The sequence below is a fragment of the Triticum aestivum genome, chromosome 2D (assembly GCF_018294505.1).
Source record: "Triticum aestivum cultivar Chinese Spring chromosome 2D, IWGSC CS RefSeq v2.1, whole genome shotgun sequence".
NCBI classification, from domain to species: Eukaryota; Viridiplantae; Streptophyta; class Magnoliopsida; order Poales; family Poaceae; genus Triticum; species Triticum aestivum.
In genome coordinates, this window is record NC_057799.1 from 541,243,776 (window position 1) to 541,269,278 (window position 25,503).

The 25,503-nt window shown below is 42.7% G+C and overlaps 1 protein-coding gene across 3 annotated transcripts; it reads left to right on the plus strand.

Moving 5' to 3' along the window:
- Positions 1–2,022: 2,022 nt before the first annotated feature.
- On the plus strand, positions 2,023–19,997 carry LOC123054352 (protein FORGETTER 1). Of its 3 annotated transcripts, none has more exons than XM_044478114.1 (32): positions 2,023–2,735; positions 2,994–3,059; positions 3,183–3,356; positions 3,439–3,569; positions 3,686–3,762; positions 5,394–5,575; positions 5,768–5,845; positions 6,540–6,672; positions 7,226–7,286; positions 7,490–7,571; positions 7,861–7,989; positions 8,212–8,355; positions 8,481–8,583; positions 8,975–9,103; positions 10,954–11,027; positions 11,607–11,776; positions 11,865–11,958; positions 12,680–12,777; positions 12,857–12,992; positions 13,082–13,188; positions 13,990–14,085; positions 14,156–14,243; positions 14,332–14,449; positions 15,412–15,523; positions 15,590–15,713; positions 15,793–15,870; positions 16,026–16,144; positions 17,000–17,053; positions 17,222–17,324; positions 18,129–18,257; positions 19,136–19,247; positions 19,646–19,997. In XM_044478114.1, the coding sequence occupies exons 1-32, from the start codon at positions 2,163–2,165 to the stop codon at positions 19,675–19,677; spliced, it is 3,906 nt and encodes a 1,301-aa protein (XP_044334049.1). In that variant the 5' UTR covers positions 2,023–2,162; the 3' UTR covers positions 19,678–19,997. The 3 variants fall into 3 exon arrangements, 2 of the variants coding, with proteins under 2 accessions (XP_044334049.1, XP_044334050.1); XR_006426135.1 differs by having other exon boundaries at positions 2,060–2,735; positions 17,222–17,289; XM_044478115.1 differs by lacking the exons at positions 19,136–19,247; positions 19,646–19,997 and having other exon boundaries at positions 2,059–2,735; positions 17,222–17,289; positions 18,129–18,262.
- The last annotated feature ends 5,506 nt before the right edge of the window (positions 19,998–25,503 follow it).

Genomic DNA, 25,503 nt, shown 5'->3' on the forward strand with positions numbered 1-25,503 from the left:
AAAAACACTTGTTGTTTTCTCACCCGTGCATATCCCAAATTCGTAGGATCTCACAGTGATATGGAAACTAATCCTTTTTTCGTTTGGCAAATTTAAACATAGTACTCCTGGCTTCAGATTCCCCATATTAAAAAGGAAATAAATTATCTGACCAAGTGTCTTGCCTAATCCATCAATGTATACAATTTGATAGTACTAAATCTTCTTACAAGCGCTACCAAGTATGGGCATTAACATATGTGGTGAGATTGGATTGTGTAGGTGGTGACAGTGGGTGAAGGTATATATGAGACGCGATTGATGTTGAACCCGAAGAATTCTTCCAATAATCAGTTTTTTTGCGGAAAGACTTTCAATCTATTTATCTTCAATCATGGTAGTACAACAGACACTAGAAATAATAAGAATTACATCCAGAACCGTAGACCACCTAGCGACGACTACAAGCACTGAAGCGAGCCGAAGGCGCGCCGCTGTCATCGCCCCTCCCTCGCCAGAGCCGGGCAAACATTGTTGTAATAGACAGTCGGGAAGTCGTCGTGCTAAGGCCCCATGGAACCAATGCACCAGAACAGCAACCGCCGCAGATGAAGAGTGGTCGACCAAAATAGCACCTATTCGCCGCAATAACTCGTCAGGCCGAATAATTGGCCCATCAGACTGATATAATCGGTTGCCATACCGATTAATCGTTACTGGCCCATTAACTGATGGGCAAAGAAAGCCCCAAATTTAGGCCCGTAACCCCTCCCGCTCCTCAATAGCTAGGGTTCGACCCTCCTCCAGCCCCGTCCCGCTCCTCCCATCCCTTCCCGACCTGGCTGGCGGCTGGCCAAGTCCTCATCGACACTAGCCACCGAGCTACACTGCTCCAGCACCTCCGCTGCTGGTCGCCTGCCTAGTCCCCATCCCCTCCCGATAGTTGCTCCCGATTACATGACTCGTTGGCTACTCAGCATCCCCTCCTGGCGGCTGCTTCCCATCTCTTCCTCCATGGCATCACCGGCAAGCAAGGTACTGCCATCTTCTTCCTCCCTCTCAGTGGATAATCCATGTAGAGTATGTATGCCCCGTTGCAACGCATGACCAATTAGCTAATAGAGGGAGTAAAGAGGATGAACGTGCATGAGTGGGTTATAGCGGTCAGGTTTTCCCTTGGTTTTCTCGATGTGCCAAGCATGGAATGGAGGCGGACGAAGGTTGAGCGAAACGTTATGTCTTTTTTAGGTAGTATATATATAGATGTAGATAGAAGATAAATTGATTTGGCGTGTATGGTAGTGAATCGTCTGGGAATGTTGGAAACCGTTTTGACTAAAATTATTGGGGCAATTTTTTATTGATGATTGATTTTGTTATTAGGCAATGGATCTGCTGGGAGACACGTAAGTGCATCCTAACAAAGAAAGAAAAGAGATATGATTGAATCAACGCTTCCCAAACTGAGTGGGGTTGCGGTCCAAAAGAAAATATTACTTTAGTGGAGCCGGAAGGAGAACGAACGATGTATGAACTTCCTTTAATAATTAATAATACAATTTACATACTCCAAATCCCCAATCTACAAAACCTACTTCCTTCGTTCCTTTATCAAAGGTGTATATTTTTAGGCACGATGACCAAGGCAACAAATTATAGATACGTTAGTACAAAATTATCCCTGTCATATTTGATGATTACTGACAAGTAAACCAGTTATGCTTTGAAAGAAAGAGATACATGCAATTAGGGGAGGGATACTTTCCTTCTTTTTCTATAAAAAGAGATACATAAAATCAAGAGGGAGATACTTTCCTTTTTTCTACAGGGATAAAAAAGGGATTATGATGAATTAGAAGAAATGCATTTTATATTGTGAAATTTTATCAAAAACTGATACATCTTATATAAAGGAACAGAGGGAGTAGTAGCAAATGCAAATGCAAAGCACTTCCCGAGCAAATACGAAAACAAAATTCAAACCTCGAGCCCTCGAATGTTCGTTCTACTACTAGGCCTGTAGCCTGTTGGCTAGGCGCAGACGGACCAACCAACCCACTCCGCTGCCGCTTCGGTTTCGCCCCCTCCCCCTCCCCGTCGCCCCTTCCTCTTCCCGAGAGCGAGGACCGAATTCCATCAGACACACCCCCGTTCCCCCTGTCCCCTCCAAACCCTCGCCGCCGATGGCCGGCGGCTCCTCCTCCCCCTCGCCGGCCTCCGCGCTCATCCAGGTGCGCTGCGCGGGCTGCCGCGGCGTCCTCGCCGTCGCCCCCGGCATGACGGAGTTCATCTGCCCCAAGTGCCAGATGGCGCAGCGGCTGCCCCCGCAGCTCATGCCCAATCCCTCCTCCTCCACGCCTTCCCCGCCCAAATCCTCCGCCGCCCCCGCCCTCCCCGCTCCGCCGCAGCACCGGAAGCGGGCGTCGCAGGCGGCACAGACGTCGCAGGCGCATGGGGTGGACCCCACGAAGATCCAGCTCCCCTGCGTGCGCTGCCAGGCCGTCCTCAACGTGCCCCACGGCCTAGCCAACTTCCGCTGCCCGCAGTGCGGGGTCGACCTCGCCGTGGACCTCTCCAAGCTCCAGAACTTCCTCACCGCCGCCAGCAACGGCGCACCCCCAGCGTCAGTCCCCGTGCCCCCGACGTTCCTCCCGGTGTTGCCGCCAGGCATGCTGCAGCCGCCACAGCTGGTTGCTGTCACGACAACCGTCCCTATTGGTCTGCCCGCCACAGAGCCGCCCGAGGAGATCAATGAGGTATGTTGATTGGTGGGTGGTATGGCATGACATCATGCGTGGAGGCGTCGAGCAGTTTAGCATCACACAATTTATTGATTCATGTCGCATTCTCCATTTGTTCAACACGTGCGTCTGCTAAATAGTGTGCGCGAAATGTCCGTGGCATTTCTCATAAACATTCAGCTGCTCTGGTGGTGTATCCAATGTCTCCATGTCTGCCTCATTGGTGTATAATCGGGCTCGCAAACTTGCACTTACTGGGATTTTTTCAAACAGGTTGCAATTGATGTTGAGCGCGATGAAGATGAAGGTGGTACCGTCGGCGAAACTTTCACTGACTATGTAAGAATTCCATTTACTTTCATGGCTCAGTCTGCACTTTGTGGAAATGCTTTGCAGTACTTACAGTTATTACTATTTTTATACCTAATTCCTTTATAATTTGCCATATTTCCACTTATCCAGAGGCCTCCCAAACTATCTCTTGGTCTGCCTCATCCGGATCCGGTAGTAGAGACTTCTTCGCTGTCAGCTGTACAACCTCCTGAACCGACTTATGAGTTGAACATCATGGATGAGTTGGATCAAACTAAGACATTATCTTGCTTACAAATCGAGACAATAGTTTATGCTTGTCAGGTTTGTTCACATTCTATGATTTGGCTATTATTTTATTTGTACCATCACACCTCTTGTAAATCCTTGTGTTGTTGTATGACAGCGGCACCTTCATCATCTCCCTACTGGTGATAGAGCAGGTTTTTTTGTTGGTGATGGTGCTGGTGTTGGTAAGGGCCGGACAATTGCTGGATTAATCTGGGAAAATTGGCAACAGGGAAGGCATAAGGCAGTGTAAGACTTTTGTTAATAATTCCCATCCAGTCAATGCTCTGCTGAACTGTTAAGATTTTCTGCCATTATGTCGTCTTCACCACACCTTTAGCTGAATTTTTAGTTGCGATTTCCAGGTGGGTATCGGTTGGTTCTGACTTGAAGTATGATGCTCGAAGAGATTTAGATGATGTTGGTGCAAAATGCGTGCAAGGTATGGAACCTATTAAATTGAATGACATTTCACCTCGAGTCAATGCCATCTGCATTGCACCAACTGTGTGTGTGACCCCTGCGGATCTACATGATAGCATCTTGAACTGTATGTGGATTGACATGTGGATTTAACAACACAACATTTATCTAGAAAATGCTAGCAGGGAGTGATTAAGTGCGACTGTTATTTTAGGTAGAATTTAATAAACGGTATATGTTTCAATCTAGCAATAGATGCATCATAACGGACCATATATTTACTATACCGCACTCCAAATAATCCATAAAGTTAATGCAAAAATGATATAGTAAATAATTAAATATATATATACCCCATTGCAAATAGTTGGCAGGAACTGGGAACCTGTTCCTGAGCCTGTCATTGAAACTGAAACTCTTCTGAGTCTTCTTCTTACTCCCTGTAGCAGTAGCCGTAGCACCGTAGCCCAGTCACCCGTTCCATATCTGCTGCCTGGTCATGACTAATTGAAGTTGCCAATTCGGTCCTATGGCGACTTGACTTGACAATTTGCTACATGGAAATTACTGTGTATCTTCTCAAGAAAATGCAAAAGCTACGCGTCTCTATGCTTTGAAAAAACCGAAGAGCTTAATGACAAGCCTAGGACCAGGGCACCAGGCCATACGTACATAAACAATACACTCATGGATCGACTACCATTCTCGGAAAATTAAGGTTGGATTGTCGCATCAGGCCGCGTCCACAATCTTGCCTCTGTTGACTGCATATGGGCGCTGGCCAAGGCATTTCGTGCCTTCCAGATGCACCAAGGCAAACTGGAAGAGCAACACCATTCCTTTCCAGTGGCTGTGTGTGGGGTGATTTTGCATAGTTTTAAATTGTCTATATGTGATTGGATGTGGTATGTATGTACATCCCTGTTAAGTATGCATGAATTCATTATGTTCTAAATTTGAAATATTAAGTTCTAAATTTAAAATACCGCACACAGTACGAATGGGTATCTGTGGCACATTGAAATACTACAAGCGAAATTTAAGCAATAAATCATAGCATCTCGATGATAGAAGTGCATGTATTTGGTATAAGTTTTCCTGCTTGGAAATAAACTACATGAAGCATATAAATTACCTAAACATAATATTTTGTTTGCAAACGATTGGCAGGATTGTAGAAGGATCACGATCCTAAGGATCTTATGATCAGGATTAGGAAAACTTATGATCCTAAAAATGACATGTCTCAGAAAGGTCCAGTATAGGGATAATGATAACCTTGGATAAAAGAGAATATATAACCTTTAGTCCTTTACAATGACTTCTGCCTGAATATTGGCGCTATCCTGTTTAGGTAATTAAGTGTTTGAATACCAAGGATCTCGACAGGCACTGTCCATACATGACTTTGTAGGAAGTTGTGAGGAGCATCATGTATTGATAACATTTGATCATACTACTCCTGTCATTTGCGATTTGCATCCTTGAGAGAAATTCTCCACGGAAAGTAGTTTTTGACTTTTTTCTTCCTACTGCTAGGCAGATTGTTTTGTGTACTCAGTTTACGCTTCATATTCTTTGCCAAAAAAAGTTTGCATTTCATATTTATGGCTGATATTTACAATTGATATTGCTATATTTGTTATGCAGTGCATCCTTTAAATAAGCTACCATATTCTAAGCTAGACTCGAAGGCCATTGGGATAAAGAATGGCGTAATTTTTGTTACTTACAGCAGCTTGATAGCATCATCCGAGAGAGGCCGTTCTCGTTTGCAGCAACTAGTCCAATGGTGTGGACATGAGTTTGATGGTCTCATAGTGTTCGATGAGGTAATTTTCTTGTACGTAGGAAATGAGATTTTTTTTCTTTTTACTACAGATTTGCTCTAGATATTTATATTTGCAGTAAAAAGAAAGAACTAGCAGAGCTGAATTTTATCTTTTTTTTTCTGCTGCGTTTGTTTTGTAGCCATATCTGTATAGCTGAGTGTATTTTGTGCTCAATTTATATTTTCCTTGCAGTGCCACAAGGCCAAAAATCTGATTCCTGATGCAGGGAGCCAACCCACCCGCACTGGTAAAGCAGTTCTTGAGATCCAGGTTTGTCTATGGCTGGAATCATAATCTAGCTGGAAATTAAGTCTTCACTGTTCTCTATGTTTCCAACTTTGTGAATGTTAGAAATATCCTTAATACTAACATGTTTTAATCTAATCTGAACATTAGGGTATTCTTTTGTAATATTTTTAGAAAAATAAGGGCCTTCTGATGGGCTGATTGCCATGATATGATGGATTTCATCAAGTTCTAGGGGTTCATTCAGTATAAGAGTATGCAATCTAGCTTAATCTGTTACTGCATGCCAAGTATTTTTGTTTTCACAGTATGAAAAAAAAATTACAATTTTTAAGTGTGCATGCGCAACACATATCAGAGTTCAGTCAATATAAGAGTATGCAATCTACCTTAATATGTCGCTGCATGCCGTGTTTTTGATTTTCACAGTATGAACAATTTTTTTGATGCGTTTGTGTTAAGTTTTCACCTGCAATTTATATCATGCTAAACGTTTAATGTCTTTCAGAAGTAGCTGACAACATTTACTGTGGGTTATCCTTGTCTTATTTTAATAACTTAAATTTTACGTAATAAACAAATAGTGAAGGCACACAATACTGATGGCATTAACTGAATTTTGCTGCCATCTGATATTGGTACGTCATGTTTGAAAGAATATATATTTGATATATGCATGTTGAATTAATACTATGACATCATCTATATGACATAACAGGAAAAGTTACCTGAGGCCCGTGTTGTCTACTGCTCAGCAACTGGTGCATCAGAACCACGGAATTTGGGCTATATGGTTCGACTCGGACTCTGGGGGGACGGAACATCATTTCAGGATTTTCCGCAATTTTTAGGTTAACTGATTTATCCTTTTACTTGAATCTTTCATGTAACAATTAGTTGAAAGCATATGCTTAAGTTGACAGCACAATAAGTAATTGTTTTCCTAACTAACTAGATTGGGCACTGCAGCACAAGCTGCATAACACAACATAGCAATTGCAAGCTGTCCTTAAATATGTTGAGATCACACAGTAGGATCATCTGACTTCACTGTGCAGAAAATGACTTGGTTGGCCAGAAGTTTTAGAAATAGACTGCTAATATAGTTGTTGGGTAGTATCTTTGGTTTATTGCTGCTTCGAGTAATTCAAGCTCCACCTTTAATTAATCTAAATCATCATTTCTGGAGTGCACTCTGTGGTTTTCAGTTTTCTTTGCAAGACAGTGAGTGAGTATTTGGGTTTTGCGTTGGATTATGTTAGGCAGTTACTTTGTGTTCCCTTTGGATTCTGCGAGTCATTTTAGTGAAGCATTGCATGCCTTATGCTTAGAAGGAACTGCTGTAAAACCCAGTAGAATTTATCAAATGTTGTAGTTCTTCATACTTTATGCAAACATATGCAGGTGCTCTTGAGAAAGGTGGTGTGGGTGCCCTTGAACTTGTTGCCATGGACATGAAAGCTAGGTTAGTGGTCTTTCCAGATCTCATGCACCATGACATGAAGAGCCCATATGAATGGGTACCAATTACCATGTGTCAATTGTGCTGTGTATAAATGGGAAATCAACTGGAATTCATCTGCTCTAATGTGTTTGAACTATTAGCTGATGCATGTTCTTTTAATCAGAATGATATATTGAGTACTCCTTTCATTAAATGTCTTGCAGGGGTATGTATGTTTGTCGTACACTAAGTTATAAGGGGGCTGATTTTGATACTGTGGAGGCTCCTCTTGAGGAAAGAATGACGGTAAAAACCATAAAATATCAGTGTATATTTTTTTTGTCTTATAGCTTTATTTTTGGTGGTATGGTCGCTTTGCACTTTCATGTCTTCCCGTCAATTTTTGCTTATCCATAAAGTAAACTCTTTGTAGTTTGTATTCCAACTTGTTGTTTGTTTGTGTTTGAGAAAATGTTTATTTGTAATGATATTCATGTGTTACAACAAGTAATTGATTTTAGGCTCTCTATCCACTTTTTAACATAAAAGACTATTAGCTTACGATAAAGTTGCTTTATTTTTATCTACAATGCAGAATATGTACGGAAAGGCAGCCGAATTCTGGGCGGACTTGCGCCTTGAGCTCCTGTCAGCAGGTGAAATCTCTGGAGAAGAGAAAGGTGTTTCAAATCAAATATGGCGGCTATATTGGTCCAGTCATCAGGTGTTGCATCCTTAAATTTTCTGGAAACGAACTTATTGAATTTTATTACCTTTGCAATTCTGCATCTTTTACAGTTCCATGACTGCATGGTTAAGTCATTTTTTGCTCTTCTATTTTGGCACAGCTTACAGTATAGCATAAGGAATATCCTAGATAATTGCCCCACATGCTAAAAAGTACTTACACTGTTACTCATATAAAATTGATGGCTACTTTTTGCAGCGTTTCTTCAGGCATATGTGCATGTCTGCGAAGGTCCCTGCTGTTGTGAAGTTGGCTAAGGAGGCTTTGGCTGAGAACAAATGTGTGGTGATTGGTCTTCAGAGTACTGGAGAGGCTCGAACAGAGGAAGCTGTCACAAAATATGTGCGTTCATGTTTCCTGCTGAACATCTCAAATCTCTCTCTCTCTCTCTCTCTCTCTCTCTCTCTCTCTCTAGCGTTTGTAGCAACTTACAAAGTGACTGCTTGATTATTTCAAATATGAAACAGGGTGTTGAAATGGAAGACTTTGTTTCTGGTCCCCGGGAGCTTCTTCTGAAGCTGGTGGAAGAAAATTACCCTTTACCTCCAAAACCTGATACTTTTCAGCAAGGTTTGTGCTAGTTGTTTTAGCATGTTAACCCTAGCCAGGTTTTATCGACTTCCACATCGTTAGTCCTTGTTGCATGCAAAGTACTGTGTGTGACACATGAAATATTGTTACCTAGAAGGCGAGAAGTTAGTGCTCACTCTAGTGATATTTCCTTTTACTGGTCAACTATACATTTTCTGTTATATCCATTATCACTCGCATAGTCGCATAAACAAACTAATGGGTATGTGACCCTTTCATCTAGGGAGCTGGAGCATCCTGTTTAGGGGTGTTTCATTATTTCATTTTGCGTCCTCCCTGAATCATTTTCATTTGGTCATATCTTGTTTCAGGTCTTTTGGTTATTCTAGTTGTCTGCTTCTTTACTATTTAATTAAATAAGCTATTGTAGGTGAAGAAAAAGTCACGGAGATCCAGCGTAAGCGGCATTCTGCACAAGATGTATCTTTTAAAGGGCGAGTTAGGAAAGTAGCAAAAATGGAAGATGTGAGCGATGATGATAGTGGTGACTATTCTCCATGTAAGTTTTTTTGGGGATCACTTGATTATAGTCTCAGCTGCCAGCCATGTAGCAAACCTTTTATTGCTTATTAGTCAGTAGTGCAGTTCCAGGTTGTGTCACTTTCTGTTATAGCATAGCTGTATTGAAACATTAATTTAAATGCCAGCACAAATATGATTTTGACCAGCCTTTCAATGTAAACTGTTCGTGTAACATGTATTCTTGTACTGGATACAGCTGTCAATATACTTGCTGGGAACATCGTGGCAACTTTTGGAAATTAGCAATTCAAGTTTTGTTCATGTGAAAGTACTTTCATTTATGACATCGGATACAGCTGTTAATGTACTCATTGGGAACAACATAGTTACTGAAATCATCAAAAATACTTGTATAATCTATATTCTCAAAGACGACGAGGAAATAGTTTTTTTATAGCATAGAAAAAAAACTTACTTATATCTGTAAGAATTATGGACTCTGACTTGATTATACTTTCTCTAGACAGAAGAAAGAAACTAACCGACTTAAAATATCTTGGTGGATAGTGGGTTAGACACTCTGGGCAGCAGCCTATTATTCTCATTGCTCAATGCTATTACACAAAGTTAGGTTGTGTCTATGATGTCGCCTCGCCCTCAATGCTATCACACAAGGGTCTGGAAAGGCTATGTAAAAGTTATAGGTGCAGCTGTTGCTAACTATTTGAAGATCAGAAATCAAGGTCTACAGGGTAGTGTATGACGGTGTTTAGTGTGTGTAATATGCTCAGGAATGTTTACAGAAATTAAATTTAGTAACTTGAAATAAACATTTGAAAAAGGAAGTAATGAACGGAAAAACTAAAACGTGTGAGGCAGTATGAATATAACAGTGGAATATATATATCCCTATATAGTGTGGGAATAACTTCAAACATGAGCCAGTGGTGGAGAGTTGGCAAATCCTTACGCTACTAACCTTTGGATTGCTCCTCTGTTGCACTAGATTGTGCCACATGGAGTTCAGCCTCCCATAGCCTAGACATTTTTCGTTCCTCCTAAAGCCTTCTATCTCCCTCCATAGTCCTAAGTCCTAACCCCCTAAATGAATCTCCCGGGCCTATCTGAAGTCAAGAACTATCTAAAAGATGCTAAACGGAAGAAGAAAAAAGTGAGAATAACAGCAGGTGCAAGCAATATAAATGATGCATGATACTGACAGCATTACATTTGGTCATTTGCTAATCTGTTTCCTCTACACATCGCCTTTTGGAGGCTAGATAGATGCAAATGTTTTGACATGCGAAGCATGTACCTTTTACTAGTAATGGATGAAAAGATGAATAATGAGGTCTAAAAGTGCTAGCATAGAACTTGCCCTCTGCCTTTGTGCTGTTTCTCTTCAATCTTGATCACTGATCAGGTAGACCATAAACCAATTATTGCTTTACAGGCACACATGGAACAATCAAGATGATTAGATGGGAATGAGTTCCCCCCAAAAAGAAAACAATAACTGGATGGGAAAGCCCCTGATACAAAAGGAAATAACTACAAAATGTTCCTTGCAGTATTTAGCAATAAGATGCATAATAAATGTGCAAGAAGGTTCCCTTTGAAAATTCAAATATGCAACAATTGATTACTCAAGAAAGCAGAAACATCTCTTTAATGCTCATTACATGCTATCGATTACGTGTCCGCTATGTCTGTGTAGGTTGCAACTATACTTGCTGAGACAGCTGCTTTTAGCAGCCACAACAATGCTTTATTATAGTGTGATATTTTGAGACAGAGCTATTGCTACTTGAGTACTTCTGATTAGATATGCTGAACTTATTAATTTATATTCTTTTGATAATTGTTAATCTACTTATAATGTTTCAGCTGAGTCATCAGACCATGAATCATCAGAATCGGATGAGGAGTTCCACATGTGTCAAATCTGCAACTCAGAGGAGGTGACTTTTATTGTTTATTATTTGGTTCTTTTGTGTTAAATAGGATCATACGGATCTATATTGTTGAATACAAATTCAGGTCTGTCAGATTCTTTGACATCAATGCTCTTAAGTTATACGGAGTGCCATTCTTTTTGCAACTTAACCTCATGACCGTGGCTGCTTTCGTACTTCTTTCTTCCATATTTGTCAGTACCATTTGCTGTTTAATATTGTGATTAGTTATAACTGATAACCATGCCAAAACCACTGTAGAATGTTGGCAGGAGAATATGATATCTGTGGAAGTGAAAATTCATTTGAGTTTTTTCTTGTAAAGTTCTTTTGTACTCCCTCCGTTTTTATTTACTCTGCTTATCAGCTTTGTCTTAAGTAGACTTTGATCAAGTTTGTACAAAAAAAATTAACATCCGCAATACCAAATCAATACCATTAGAATTAACATTGAATGTATTTTTGGATCATATATATTTGTTATTGTGAAAGTTCATATTATTTTATATAAACTTCATCAAACCTTATAAAGTTTACTTGGGTGTAAATAAAAGCGGAGGGATATAACAATATCTTTATTTTCAGGAGAAGAGTCTATTGCTCAATTGCTCTGGTTGTTCTCTACGTGTTCATCCTAGCTGTCTGACACCACCTTGGACTGGTATGTTGACTGATGATTGGTCATGCTACTCATGTAAGAAGATAGAAGGCCAGGAAATGGAGCATGATGCTAATGTAGCTGATTTTTCAAAGAGGTATTTCGTGTATTTGATGAACCACAATGCTCATCAGCTTATGATCATCTGCACGATTTATAAATGCTGTGTTGTGTCTTATTGTCAGGTATGACTCCGCAGTAGAGAGAAAGTTGAAGATTTTGGATGTCATACGTTCCTTGGATCTCCCTAATAATCCTCTGGATGATATCATTGATCAGGTAATTTTAGCTTACTTCTCGTAGGAATGTTGATTATCATAATCCTGGTTCTCTCTAATTTCTGAGCTTGTATTGGACTTTTCTGTATATTGAAGTTCAGAATCAACTAATGTTTGCAAAGATTGTCATTCCCAACCCAATTAGTGGTGGCCAATGTGGCCCTAATAAAGTAACGATTTAATTCATACCACAATATGTAATGCCTTTGGATCCTAACATAGTATTTCCGGACTCACTCTTTGGGGTGAAGTGAGGCCCAATATCCTGAGGTCCAACGAGTTCCCATGCAGGGGACTGGCCTTTTTTTTTAGAGATTTCAGACCTTGGAGCATTACAAATATTCTCATACACCTACCTAGGTTTCTTCTAGTATGAACTGATAGGATTGTATGATGATTCTCTATTTCTTTCTTGCTTTCTGGATATTTTGGTATATAACTATTATAAATGGTGAGTGCTAGGGTAATGGATGGTATTACAATATTGCATTTCAGAGCAGAAGAAAGGGATGTCGAGATGTAAAACCATTTGTGTACTGCTTGAGTAAGCATTGCTGGAAGAGCTTCCTTGTTGGCATCTGTTTTTGCCTGAAGATGAAATCTTATATCTAGAACTTGAAATTTATGTGTAAAGGGATATGTTGTGTAGATTTTAATTAAACCCATTCTCTGCTTTAGGCTATAACATATTAAGAACATTCCATTTTATTTGAATTTTGTAGCTAGGGGGGCCTGACAAGGTCGCAGAAATAACTGGACGACGTGGTATGCTAATAAGAACTTCAGATGGAAAAGGCGTTATTTATCAGGCGCGGAATGCGTAAGATAGCTTACTTATGTTATTTGTTTTACATTTTTCTTGTCAGCTATACCATACGTGTATATTTTTTTGCTTGTAGGAAAGAAGTCTCAATGGAGATGATCAATATGCATGAAAAGCAGCAGTTCATGGATGACAAAAAACTAATTGCAATTATATCTGAAGCGGGATCAGCTGGTGTTTCCCTACATGCTGACAGAAGGGCAAAAAACCAGGTTTTTGTATCTCCATTTTTCCCATCTGTTGCAACTACACCAATCATCTATTTGTAATGATGCTAAAAATGCTTAAACAAAATTTGCAGAGAAGGAGAGTACATGTAACACTAGAACTCCCCTGGAGTGCAGACCGTGCAATACAGCAGTTTGGGAGAACACATCGCTCTAATCAAACATCTGCACCGCAATATAGGTCTGCTGTTTATTCATATGTCAAGGCTTTCTTGTAGATCTAATTTGTAAATTTGCACTTTTGTTTCTGAAGTTATAATCCTCTATTCCGGTACGAAGTTTTAAACTATGACTAGAATCAAGATTGTATGGTATTGTCTGCTTCTGCATGAAAAGTTAGATCTAGATTGGATTTTTTTCCCACTTAGCGATAGAAGCAACTATCAAGGATAGGTAGAACAATTATTAACTTGTCGATGTATTATATGTAACTGCAGATGTTTATCACCTGGAATCTGGAACGATTGATGATTTGCTAATGCATATGTGTAGAAACAGTATTAATGTATATATTTTCCAAATCTGCATAACAATGAGTATGCACTTGTTTTCTACGCAATATGTTGCCTTCTAAAAGGCTTATGCAGGCTACAGATAATTTCTTGTAATTGTTGAAATTAGCAGGTTATAGGTTCTGCATGACAGGCTATGTTTCCTGTCTACCATCAATTATGTCTTGTAATGGTTTCAATGTGATTCCAGAAGCCTTATAGAGAAATCTAGTCAACAACAATTTCACTGGACTTGTTGGTCTCACAGGGTTAGTAATTGCTATGCACGCAACAGAAATCACACAGTACTCAAATGCTGAGATAATCAAGCAAAAGTTATTGTTCAGTGTGTGAGGGTTGCCCTTTGCTATATATATTGGTCGTCCTGGCACAGTTCATGTTGAATTTATTTCTTTTTCACACTATTTTTGTGATCTAGACAGTAGAATGAGTTACATATCCTAATAACAAATCTGGAAATCCAAATGTAGGCTTCTTTTTACAAATCTTGGTGGTGAAAAGCGATTTGCATCAATTGTGGCAAAAAGACTCGAGTCTCTTGGAGCTTTAACACAAGGCGATCGCAGGTTTTTGCTGGTCTCAACCAACTTTGTAATAAGCATCAACATTTCTGACCCTAGATTTCAACATCTGCAGGGCTGGACCTTCTCTAAGTGCTTTCAACTACGATAGCACTTATGGGAAAAAGGCGCTAACCATGGTGTATAGGGGAATAATGGAGCAGGTTTGTATACTTTCAGTTATTTTTCAGCAATTTCCCCTCTTTTTCATGCCTTATACACCATTCTAAGAGTTGGTTTCAAGGTGACCAGGATTCTTTTCCAGTTGTTCCTCCGAGGTGTTCTGACAACCAGGCCAGCATCGAAGAATTCATTACTGAGGCAAAGGTTGCTCTAGTATCAGTTGGAATTATAAGGGATGCCACAGTATGTAAGTTTATCTAAAGACCCGGTTCCTTTCTGTTTTTATGCCTTCATATGTATGTTTATCTAAAGACCTGGTTCCTTTCTGTTTTTATGGTTTCATTGCTAAATGAATTCTGTATATGTGTGCATTTTTAAAGCTTAATGTGCTTACATTTCCGCCTATTTTTGTCACCTATTTGCTACTCCCTCCGTCCCATATTAATTGACGCCCAAATGGATGTATCTAGCACTGGATACATTCATTTCAGCGTCAATTAATATGGGACGCAGGGAGTATCTTTCATCTGTTTTTTTTCCTGGCATAAGTTGTTAATACTCCCTCCGGTCCTTTTTTGTTTGCATCTAAGAAAATCCCGTTTTTCCCACAATGCTCTGCGCCATAGCATATTTGTGCTGCTCTTTCCAATAGTACCCCTCTGATCCCTTCCGTTTCGAACGCACGCGAAGCCGCACTAATTCCCATCTCTCTCTCTCTCTCTCTCCCCCATATCCCTCGTCCCTTCCTGCTCATAGGACATGCAACAGGGTGAGAGATTGGTGCGGATGCAGAGAAGATTTTTCATAGAGAGCCGTGTGCAGAGAGATGGAGAGGAGAGAGAGTGAGGAGTACGTGGGTGCGAGAATTGGAGGCTGCAGGCTGAGCCAATCGTTCGCATGCGCAGAGTAACTACGCAGCGTCTCCTCCGTAGCAATCCAGGGGCAAAATAGTCCTTTTTTTGCTGAACGCTCCTCTCCTTGGTATGTGGGCTGGAAGTTAAACGCAAACAAAAAAAAGACCGGAGGGAGAACAAGGTTTGGTCTTTTGTCCTTCTTGGTAATCTTGCATAGTTATTTGAGTTTGATGTTAAATGTCAGTCTTCAGATTGATCATAAACTGAAGTTGCACCTGTCAGTATGATTTACAATTTGTATGTCCTATTCTATCTCTTGTCAATAGAAAAAGGTCTCACTAAATGATTTCTTCAGGCAATGGTAAAGTTGCAGGGAAGCTTTCTGGTCGTATTGTTGATGCAGATATGCATGACGTTGCTCGCTTCCTTAACCGCCTTCTGGGATTGGCTCCTGACATCCAGAATAGGTGAGTTTTCATGCATGACTTCTGAATAATTGGTTGGCCATGCATGCTAACACTTTCTACGAGCAGGTTGTTTGATCTCTTTATAAGCATACTTGATGTTGTCCTTCACAATGCACGAAGAGAAGGGCAGCTGGATTCTGGAATTGTTGATATTAAGGGTAAGAATATTGAATTGAAAGAGCCACCAAAGGTAATGCTTCTTTTTTATCCTTTTCTTGGGAGCTTTTACTTCTGTTAACCATAAAGTCACAATGCGAGTTTTGCTGCAGACCGTTCATGTTGATAGCTTGTCTGGTGCTTCAACAATACTATTTACTTTCACCATTGATAGGGGAGTTACCTGGGAGGTAAGAAGAAACATTTGGCTCAATCATTTGTTCTTTCATTGATAACATTGTGGGCATGATTGCTAGTTATACTTAAGTGCAAGAAACACCTGTTCTATACTGTAATATTTATCATTTGTGCATGAATTCTTTCATGAACATGTTAACGTGTGAAGTCGGCAAAGGCAATGCTTGATGGAAGAGAGAATGATGGTGCTGGTTCTTCTAATGATGGGTTTTATGAGTCCAAAAGGGAATGGATGGGGAGAAGACACTTCACTCTAGCTCTTGAAGGGTATGTTGTGTTGAATGATGAAGATATATATTTTTCTTCTTCGAGAAAACGCAAAGACTTTGAATTATTTGGCTATTTTAATGAGCTATATATTTGCATTGTTTAAGAAGTATCCCCCTTCCATTGATGGCGGGAGGGAATTAGAAAAGTTGGAATCTTTGCAAGAGGTATAAATTTGAAAATACCATCTTTGGTGAGAATTACTTGTAGGACCTAGGGGGCACACATATTTTGAGAAATTATAAGAGAACTACGCTGGTGTAGCCTTGGCGGAACACAAAAAAACATTCTTCTATATATTACCTTAAGTGTGACAATATGTGTCCACTACATAGGGACATGTTACTTCCTTACCTGTTTTGCCTTGCTGGATTGAAATGCTATGACGGGAGACAAATGATTACCAGTGCTTGCATGATCTCATTTGACAAGCTGCCTTGGTGGCATCACACGGCTCCTTCTCTTGATGCTTCAACCAGCATGCCATCCGGCGATCCTGTCCTGTCGATTGGCTAGCTCGCAGCCCAGTCCACGCCACAACTGCGTCAGGTTATCGCTGTCTGGTGGGGCCAAATTTGCCAGTTCTATAGCACCCTCAAAAGTACCATTTTTTTGCAAGTTCTTAGTGTGATCCGTTGATACTTCCACAAGAAAGCTAAGCTTTGAGAACATACTCTTTAAGAAAAGAAATGTGATTAGAAGGTCAATTTATTTATTGGCAACAATGTGAGATTGGAATGCGGTTTGGTGTACGAGTGATTCATGTAAATATATATGCGGTGTTTACTTGTTCTCCTTTCATGTGAAATCTGTTTGATCTGATTGATGACTCGAGTTTATATTGTTCACACACAGCTCAACTGAAGGAATATACAAGATAATTCGACCTGCTATTGGTGAAGCATTAAGGTATTTTCTGTTCATCATAACTTTTTTTCTCGCGCATTTTTTATGTGATTTTTTTGAGACGCATACTGCTTCACGATCACTATCTATAGCCACCATGTAGCAACCTAGAAAGACATTGTCTTGTGTAAATGGCGTCAATTCATATTTATTATTGCCGCTCCATTGCAGGGAGATGCCTTTAAGTGAACTGAAGGGCAAGTACAGGAAGGTGTCATCAATAGACAAAGTTAGCAAAGGTTGGCAGGATGAATATGATGTTTCATCGAAACAGGTAAGATGATTTTTTCTTTTTGATTTATAAACAGTTTAACATGATGACATTTTCCTAAAAACTCTGGTGTGGACGAGGATTAAACCTATGACCTCAGTCATGCAGCTTTGCACTTGATTCACCTGCCATTCATCTGGTGTAATATTATGTAACCATTCCACTCAGGTAGGGAAATAATGACTTAGAGACGTCGGAGAGAAGTGCAAGTTGGCATGGGTCTTGATATATATTACTCCCTCCGTTTCATGATTCTTGTCGTGTTTTTAGTTCAAATTACTAAAACCACGACAAGAATTATGGAACAGAGGAAGTATTTGACTTACGAATCGGTATACAATTGTGCTTTGAATAATTATGGATCAGAGGGAGTATTCACAAATATAAGATGTTCTGACTTTTTTCTGAATAGGATGTATATAGACACATTTGAGTGTGTTCACTCATTTCAGTCCGTATGTAGTCCGTATTGGAATATCCAAAACATCTTATATTTGTGAACGGAGGGCATGTATTTTTTTTTCTTGTCATTTATTTGAGCAAAACCCTCCAAAGGATATTCAAGCTCCATGACTGACACAGCACATGAATCTCTGGAGGTGCTGTGTATAGTGAATAATATTGTGTTACTTTGTGTCTATGGATCCATTGTGTTGTAATTATTTTCTTAGTTCTGGGTTAAGTTTGTTTTCCATATTCCACTTATGACTTGTTCAATTGAAGGATGAGCATATATTGCAGACGCTTGTGTACATTTACCCTCTTCTATGCATATTACTTACCAAGCACCTTTTTACCTCATTTCAGTGTATGCATGGATCCAAATGCAAAGTTGGGAGCTACTGTACAGTAGGAAGAAGGCTGCAGGAGTTTAACATTTTGGGTGGTCTGATACTTCCAGTGTGGGGCACAATTGAGAAGGCCCTAGCTAAACAGGTTTACTCTGTCACTTATTCACATGCATTTTGTCTTGCTACTTATTCCTCAGCGCTGAGTGGTAGGGCTCCTCTAATTCAGTGCGCTTGTGATCGTGGGTCTTGGGATCTTGCCTCCGACGGTTTTCTGGTTGACCTAGACAATATTTGTAGAACTGCACCCTTTAGGTTAAGGTAAATAACTCAGTGAAGCCATACAGAAGAAAGAAAATGATGGCGTCGAAGGAACAAAGCTAAGTAGAAACTTTGCTTCCAAGCAGCCAACAATATAAGTGCATTTATGATGACAAGAACTATAGCAGCGGGCTACTTGAAGCATTTTAGACGAAGTTACGGTTAACCTGGCTAAGGTGGCAAGTTTCATGTTAACTATTAGTATATCCACTCAGTACCAGTAACCTTATTTAGAGCAGAGATGACACATAAAGATATCTTTCTTAGTTTGACAGGTATCTGGGTGATAAACAACATTAGAGAACATATAGTGAACCATTGGATATCTTTTGTCCGAAAAGACAAACGTTTATGGATGGACGTCAATCATCGGCCCTCAAGAATTCAGCTAAATCTTGTCAAAGGGTAATGGTAGAAGCCCAGTTCGCCACACCAAGTAACTGGGTGATAAACAACATTAGGGAACCATATAGGGAATCATTTGATATCTTCATCCGAAAAGACAGCTTTTATGGATAAACGTCAATCGTCGGCCCTCCAGAATTCAACTAGATCTTGTCTAAGGGTAATAGTAGAAGCTCAGTATGTCACAACGAAATGAAGTTGCAGATTGATTTTCTGTCTGCATTTTATGCTTGAACTGGATAGCTGTGCCATTGAAGTGGTTGCTTAATGCACTTGTGCTTTTTTTCTGAAATTGAACAGGTTTATCAAAATCACAAAAGAATACGTGTTGTCCGTCTAGTGACAACGAATGACAATCAGCGGATTGTTGGACTGTTCATTCCGAATGCAGCAGTGGAGTCAGTACTAACAGGTTTGTTTTTCATTTCATGGAACTTTTGTCGTGTAGTTCAATGGGGATAATCATTTGTTACAAGTGTAAATAAAAGCAAAGTCACTAAACTGTAGAAATTGTTCTAAAGGCCATAGAAATTTCACTGGGTAGTTCTGAATCTCTGCTATAAGGTTTTAAAAACGGAACATGACATGGTGGTGGACAGTCAATGGGACAAACTCAACCCTTTAGCAATTTTTTCTTAAAATACTAGGAATCCGATTGTTTTTCTGTAGTACAACATCTCCACTTTATTTTTATTAGATGCTGAAAGTTTGATATGTACTCTTAATCAATTCCATTCTTCCTTTTGCGACGTAGAGTAGCTCTCTTAAGTCAAAATCAGTTACATATGATTCTTATACTGTCTTTTGCAGGCTTGCAATGGGTCCAAGATATTAATGATTGACAAGGAAATATTTTTATTTCTGACATTCATATTGGTGGTGTTGATCACATGACTGATGTTAAGAAGCAGCAGGTTTCAGAGACTTGGCGCATTTAATTTTGTTCCTAGGGAGCTGCCTAGCCAATCTGTTTAATTTATGGGAGTTCTTAGCTTAGTAATTAGGCGAGTAAATACTAGCAACATCTGTGTGTAACATATGCAGTGTACCATCAGTGGTGGTCTCTTATTTGCACTTGGTTTATATCTTGTATATTGCTATGTAAAGCAACCAAAAGCTCAGGTAATCTCAAAAGAGGAAAGAAAAAAGCACCTCACCAATATGGTGTCATAGTGTTCATGTCCCAGGGTATGATGGATATGCAGCAACCCAGAAGCTCATGAAAACTGTTAGATCTTCCATTTTGTTTCGCTAGTTTATCTCTCAGTGTAGCTATGTATCACGCTTTCAACAAAGGGGGAGGCCGGATGAAACTTCATGAAAGCCTTCCTGCCAAGAGAGTGAGAAACGGAGAAAGGAATGATCCAGGCTAGGTAAAAAAGAACAGAAGGTGACATGTAGATGTACAATTCAGGACTTCTTGGATTAAAAGATTTTTAATAGAAATTTTGCGGAATAAGAATCCTTAGATCTTTTTCCTAATACAGGTCATTTGATTTGTAGGATTGCTACGCACCATGATGTTACTAGTCTGCCGCCGGTGGCCCCAGCTACCGTCTGAGGCTCCCGGGCTTCCCTGCCTGGCCTCATGGCCTCCTCAAACCCCCCCCCCTCCCCCCCTTTGCGTGTTTGCCTGGCCTCATCGCCTCCTCACCTTCCCTTTGCGTGTTTGCCTGACGCATTGCGCTGGCTGGAGTCGAGTCCATCCTCTGCGTGCTCTAGTGAGGCGGGATCTTCCCTGTCCTATTGTTGTGCGGCGAGGGTTAGGAACCTGTGTGCTCCGAGTTTGCCTCGTCTCCCTCCTTCCCTTATCTCGCACACGGCTCGGCGTGACCTGAGGTCGAAAATCCATTGCGTCAACCAATCTTGGAGCCGGCGGAGGCGCCGGTCGAGGAGGGATGGCAGGTCACCTTGGTTGAAAGTGTCATCCTTGTCCTCGTCGTGTCACCGTTCCTCGCCCGTGCCTCCCCTCCCTCGCCTCTCCCCCCCCCCCCCCGCCCGCCCCCTCCCCCCCGCCCACGAAGGACGTTTGCCCCCGCCTATAACTAGGAGCCCCTTGCCCCTCGTCCTCTATCTCGCCCGTGGCTCGGCACGGCCTGAGGTCGGAAATCCATCGCGTCAACCCATCCCGGAGCCGGTGGAGGCGTCGGTCGAGGAAGGAGATCGCCTCCGGTTGAAAGTGGCATCCTCGCCTGTGCCTCCCCCCGACGTTTGCCCCCGCCTGTAGCCAGGCGCTCCTTGCCCCTCATATCCTGTCTCGCCTGTGGCTCGGCGCAGCCTGAGGTCGGAAATCCATCGACTCAACCCATCCCGGAGCTGGCAAAGGCCCCAGTCAAGGAGGTATGGCAAAATGCCTTCGGTCGAAAGTGGTGTCCTCGCCCTCGTCGTCGTCCTCCGCCACGTCACTGTTCCTCGCCTGTGCCACCCCCAGCCCGTGAAGGACGTTTGTCCCCACTACCTTGACAAAGGCCACCCTTCTGTTGAGTGCCTGCGTGATGTGCGCTGCAAGAGGTGTAGGTTTTTTGGCCACATCGCCCGTAACTGCACAACGCCACGCCTCGGCTCCTCAGGTGGCACTCCCGCAGCAAAGCGGCCGCACGCTTCCTCTCTGCGCGCCCTTGTGCTCCTCTTCCTCCAATGTGGATGGACCTAGTTGTCCCGCATCTTTTGGGCCAGCGTCCTCCTCTTCCTCCCTCTAGTTGGTTGCCTAAGAGCCCTCCACCTCCGTGGCATCGTTCCCTATTACTTATCTGGAATTGCCCCCTTGACCAGAAGAATCCAAACCTCTGCCCTCGAGCCCCTTATTGTTCGTCTTCGCAAGAAGCTATCTACCTGGAGGGCCTCCTTGCTCTCTCGCGGCGAACGTCTTGCACTGGTGCCATGTGCTCTCTACTATATGCCCGTGCACCCGCTCTCTGCTATAGCCCACAATGCCACAATCATGAAAGAAGGCTACTCGTGTGATCAAAGATTTTCTCTGGCAAGGCCGCAAGGACGTCGTAGCCGGTCCGGTCAACTGGTGTAGGGTGTGCATGACCATTGAGCTCCGCGACCTCCAGCGAGCTAGTATGGTGCTTCGCGCTCGATGACTTTGGTTTTGCAGACGACTGATCCATCTCTCCCCTGGAGTCACCTTCAAATCCACCATAACACCGACATTCGCGTGATGTTCTATGCCTCCATCGCTTGGGAGCTTGGGCATGGCCACAGATCGGTTTTGTTCTGACCACTAGATCTAAGGACAGTGTGTTGTGGAGATCGCGCCAGCAGTCCTCGCCATGGTTCACAAGCGGCGCCAAAAAGCTGAACTGTGTGGCTGATGGTCCCCATTATGGTTCCTCAATGCAAGACATCCAAGGCGATGTTGAACCCCTTGTGACCTTCCAATACATCGACCTTTGGCGGCGCATCCAGCATATCGCTGTGTCAACCTCTACCAACACTATTCGATGGCACTGGACGACCAATGGATGCTATTCTGCAAGTTCTTGCTACACCGCCCTCTTCCTCAGCTTCATCGCATCCCCATTTACTAGGCTTACGTGGAAAACTTTGGCACCCCTTCGTATCAAAATCTTCATCTGGCTCGCGATCCAAGACCGATGATGGACTGCAGAGCGACGTGCTCGCCATGGGCTACCGCATGACCCTACTTGCGTCCTATGTGATGAGGCTCCGAAACCATGCAACACCTTCAAGTTGTCAACTCCTTCTCGCGTGGTCTGGCATAGAGTGCTTGTCACCTCTAGGCTCACCATGACCATCCCTTCTGGTGATGAGAGCTTCTTTAGCTGGTCGGACCACTCCATGGCTACGTCACCGTCCACCCTACGAAGAGGAGTCGCTTCCCTCGGCATCCTCATCGTCTAGAATCTTTGGAAGCATCAAAACTCCGGTGTGTTTGTGAAGGAAATGTGCCCTAAAGGCAATAATAAAGTTGTTATTTACATTTCCTTATATCATGATAAATGTTTATTATTCATGCTAGAATTGTATTAACCGGAAACTTAGTACATGTGTGAATACATAGACAAAACAGCGTGTCATTAGTATGCCTCTACTTGACTAGCTTGTTTATCAAAGATGGTTATGTTTCCTAGCCATAGACATGTGTTGTCATTTGATGAACGGGATCACATCATTAGAGAATGATGTGATGGACAAGACCCATCCATTAGCTTAGCACTATGATCGTTTAGTTTGTTGCTATTGCTTTCATCATGACTTATAGATGTTCCTCTGACTATGAGATTATGCAACTCCCGAATACCGGAGGAACACTTAGTGTGCTATCAAACGTCACAACATAACTGGGTGATTATAAAGATGCTCTACAGGTGCCTCCGAAGGTGTTTGTTGAGTTGGCATAGATCGAGATCAGGATTTGTCACTCTGATTGTCGGAGAGGTATCTCTGGGCCCTCTCGGTAATGCACATCACTATAAGCCTTGCAAGCAATGTAACTAATGAGTTAGTTGCGGGATGTTGCATTACGGAACCAGTAAAGAGACTTGCCGGTAACGAGATTGAACTAGGTATGATGATACCGATGATCGAATCTCGGGCAAGTAACATACCGATGACAAAGGAAACAACGTATGTTGTTGTGCGGTTTGACCGATAAAGATCTTCGTAGAATATGTAGGAGCCAATATGAGCATCCAGGTTCCGCTATTGGTTATTTACCGGAGAGGTGTCTCGGTCATGTCTACATAGTTCTCGAACCCGTAGGGTCCGCACGCTTAACGTTCGATGACGATTGGTATTATGAGTTTATGTGATTTGATGTACCGAAGGTTGTTCGGAGTCCCGGATGTGATCATGGACATGACGAGGAGTCTCGAAATGGTCGAGACATAAAGACTGATATATTGGACCATGTTGTTCGGACACCGGGTGTTCTAGAGAGTTTCGGATAAAACCGGAGTGCCGGAGGGTTACCGGAACCCCCCCCCCCCGGGAAGTTATGGGCCTTAGTGGGCCTTAGGGGAGAGAGAGGGCCGCAGCCAAGAGGTGGCGCGCGGACCCCCCAAAGGGAGTCCGAATAGGACTAGGGGAGGGTGGCGCGGCCCCTCTTTCCCTCTCCCTCTCCCTCTCCTTCCTTCTTCTCCTAGTTGGACTAGGAAAGGGGAGAACCTATTCCTACTTGGAGTAGGGTTCCCCCCCCCCTTGGGTGCGCCCCTTGTGGCCGGCCAGCCTCCTCCTCCCCTCCTTTATATACGGGGGAGGGGGCACCCCATAGATACACAAGTTGATCTTTAGCCGTGTGCGGTGCCCCCCACCACAGTTTTCCACCTCGTGCATATTGTCGTAGTGCTTAGGCGAAGCCCTGCGTCGATAACTTCATCATCACCGTCACCACGCCGTCGTGCCGACGAAACTCTCCCTCACCCTCAGCTGGATCTAGAGTTCGAGGGACGTCACCGAGCTGAACGTGTGCAGATCGCGGAGGTGCAGTGCGTTCGGTACTTGATCGATTGGATCGCGAAGACGTTCGACTACATCAACCGCGTTACTAAATGCTTCCGCTTTCGGTCTACGAGGGTACGTGGACACACTCTCCCCGCTCGTTGCTATGCTTCTCCTAGATAGATCTTGTGTGATCGTAGGATTCTTTTTGAAATACTACGTTCCCCAACAGTGGCATCCAAGCCAAGTCTATGCGTAGATGCTATATGCACGAGTAGAACACAAAGAGTTGTGGGCGATAATAGTCTTACTGCTTACCAGCATGTCATACTTTGATTCGGTGTATTGTTGGATGAAGCGGCCCAGACCGACATTACATGACCGCGTTCATGAGACTGGTTCTACCGCCGTGCTTTGCACACAGGTGGCTAGTGGGTGTCTGTTTCTCCAACTTTAGTTGAATCGAGTGTGAATGCGCCCGGTCCTTGTTGAAGGTTAAAACAGTACACTTGACGAAAAATCATTGTGGTTTTGATGCGTAGGTAAGAACGGTTCTTGCTAAGCCCGTAGCAACCACGTAAAACTTGCAACAACAAAGTAGAGGACGTCTAACTGTTGGGAAACACAGTATTTCAAAAAAATTCCTACGATCACGCAAGATCTATCTAGGAGATGCATAGCAATGAGTGGGGAGAGTGTGTCCACGTACCCTCGTAGATCGAAAGCGGAAGCGTTAAGTAACGCGGTTGATGTAGTCGAACGTCTTCGCGATCCAACCGATCAAGTACCGAATGCACGGCACCTCCGCGATCTGCACACATTCAGCTCAGTGACGTACCTCGAACTCTAGATCCAGCTGAGGCCGAGGGAGAGTTTCGTCAGCATGACGGCATGGTGACGGTGACGATGAAGTTACCAACGCAGGGCTACACCTAAGCACTATGACAATATGACCGAGGTGGAAATCTGTGGAGGGGGGCACCGCACACGGCTAAGAAATCAACTTGTGTGTCTATGGGGTGCCCCCCTCCCCCGTATATAAAGGAGGGGAGGAGGAGGAGGGACGGCCTCAAGGGGCGCGCCCTAAGGGGGGATTCCTACTCCCAGTAGGAGTAGGTTTCCCCCTTTCCTAGTCGGAGTAGGAGAAGAAGGAAGAGGAAGAGGGAGGGAAGGAAAGGGGGCCGCCCCCCAAACCCTACCCCAATTCGGATTGGGCCTAGGGGGCACGCGCCACACCTGGCCGCCTCCTCCTCTCTTCC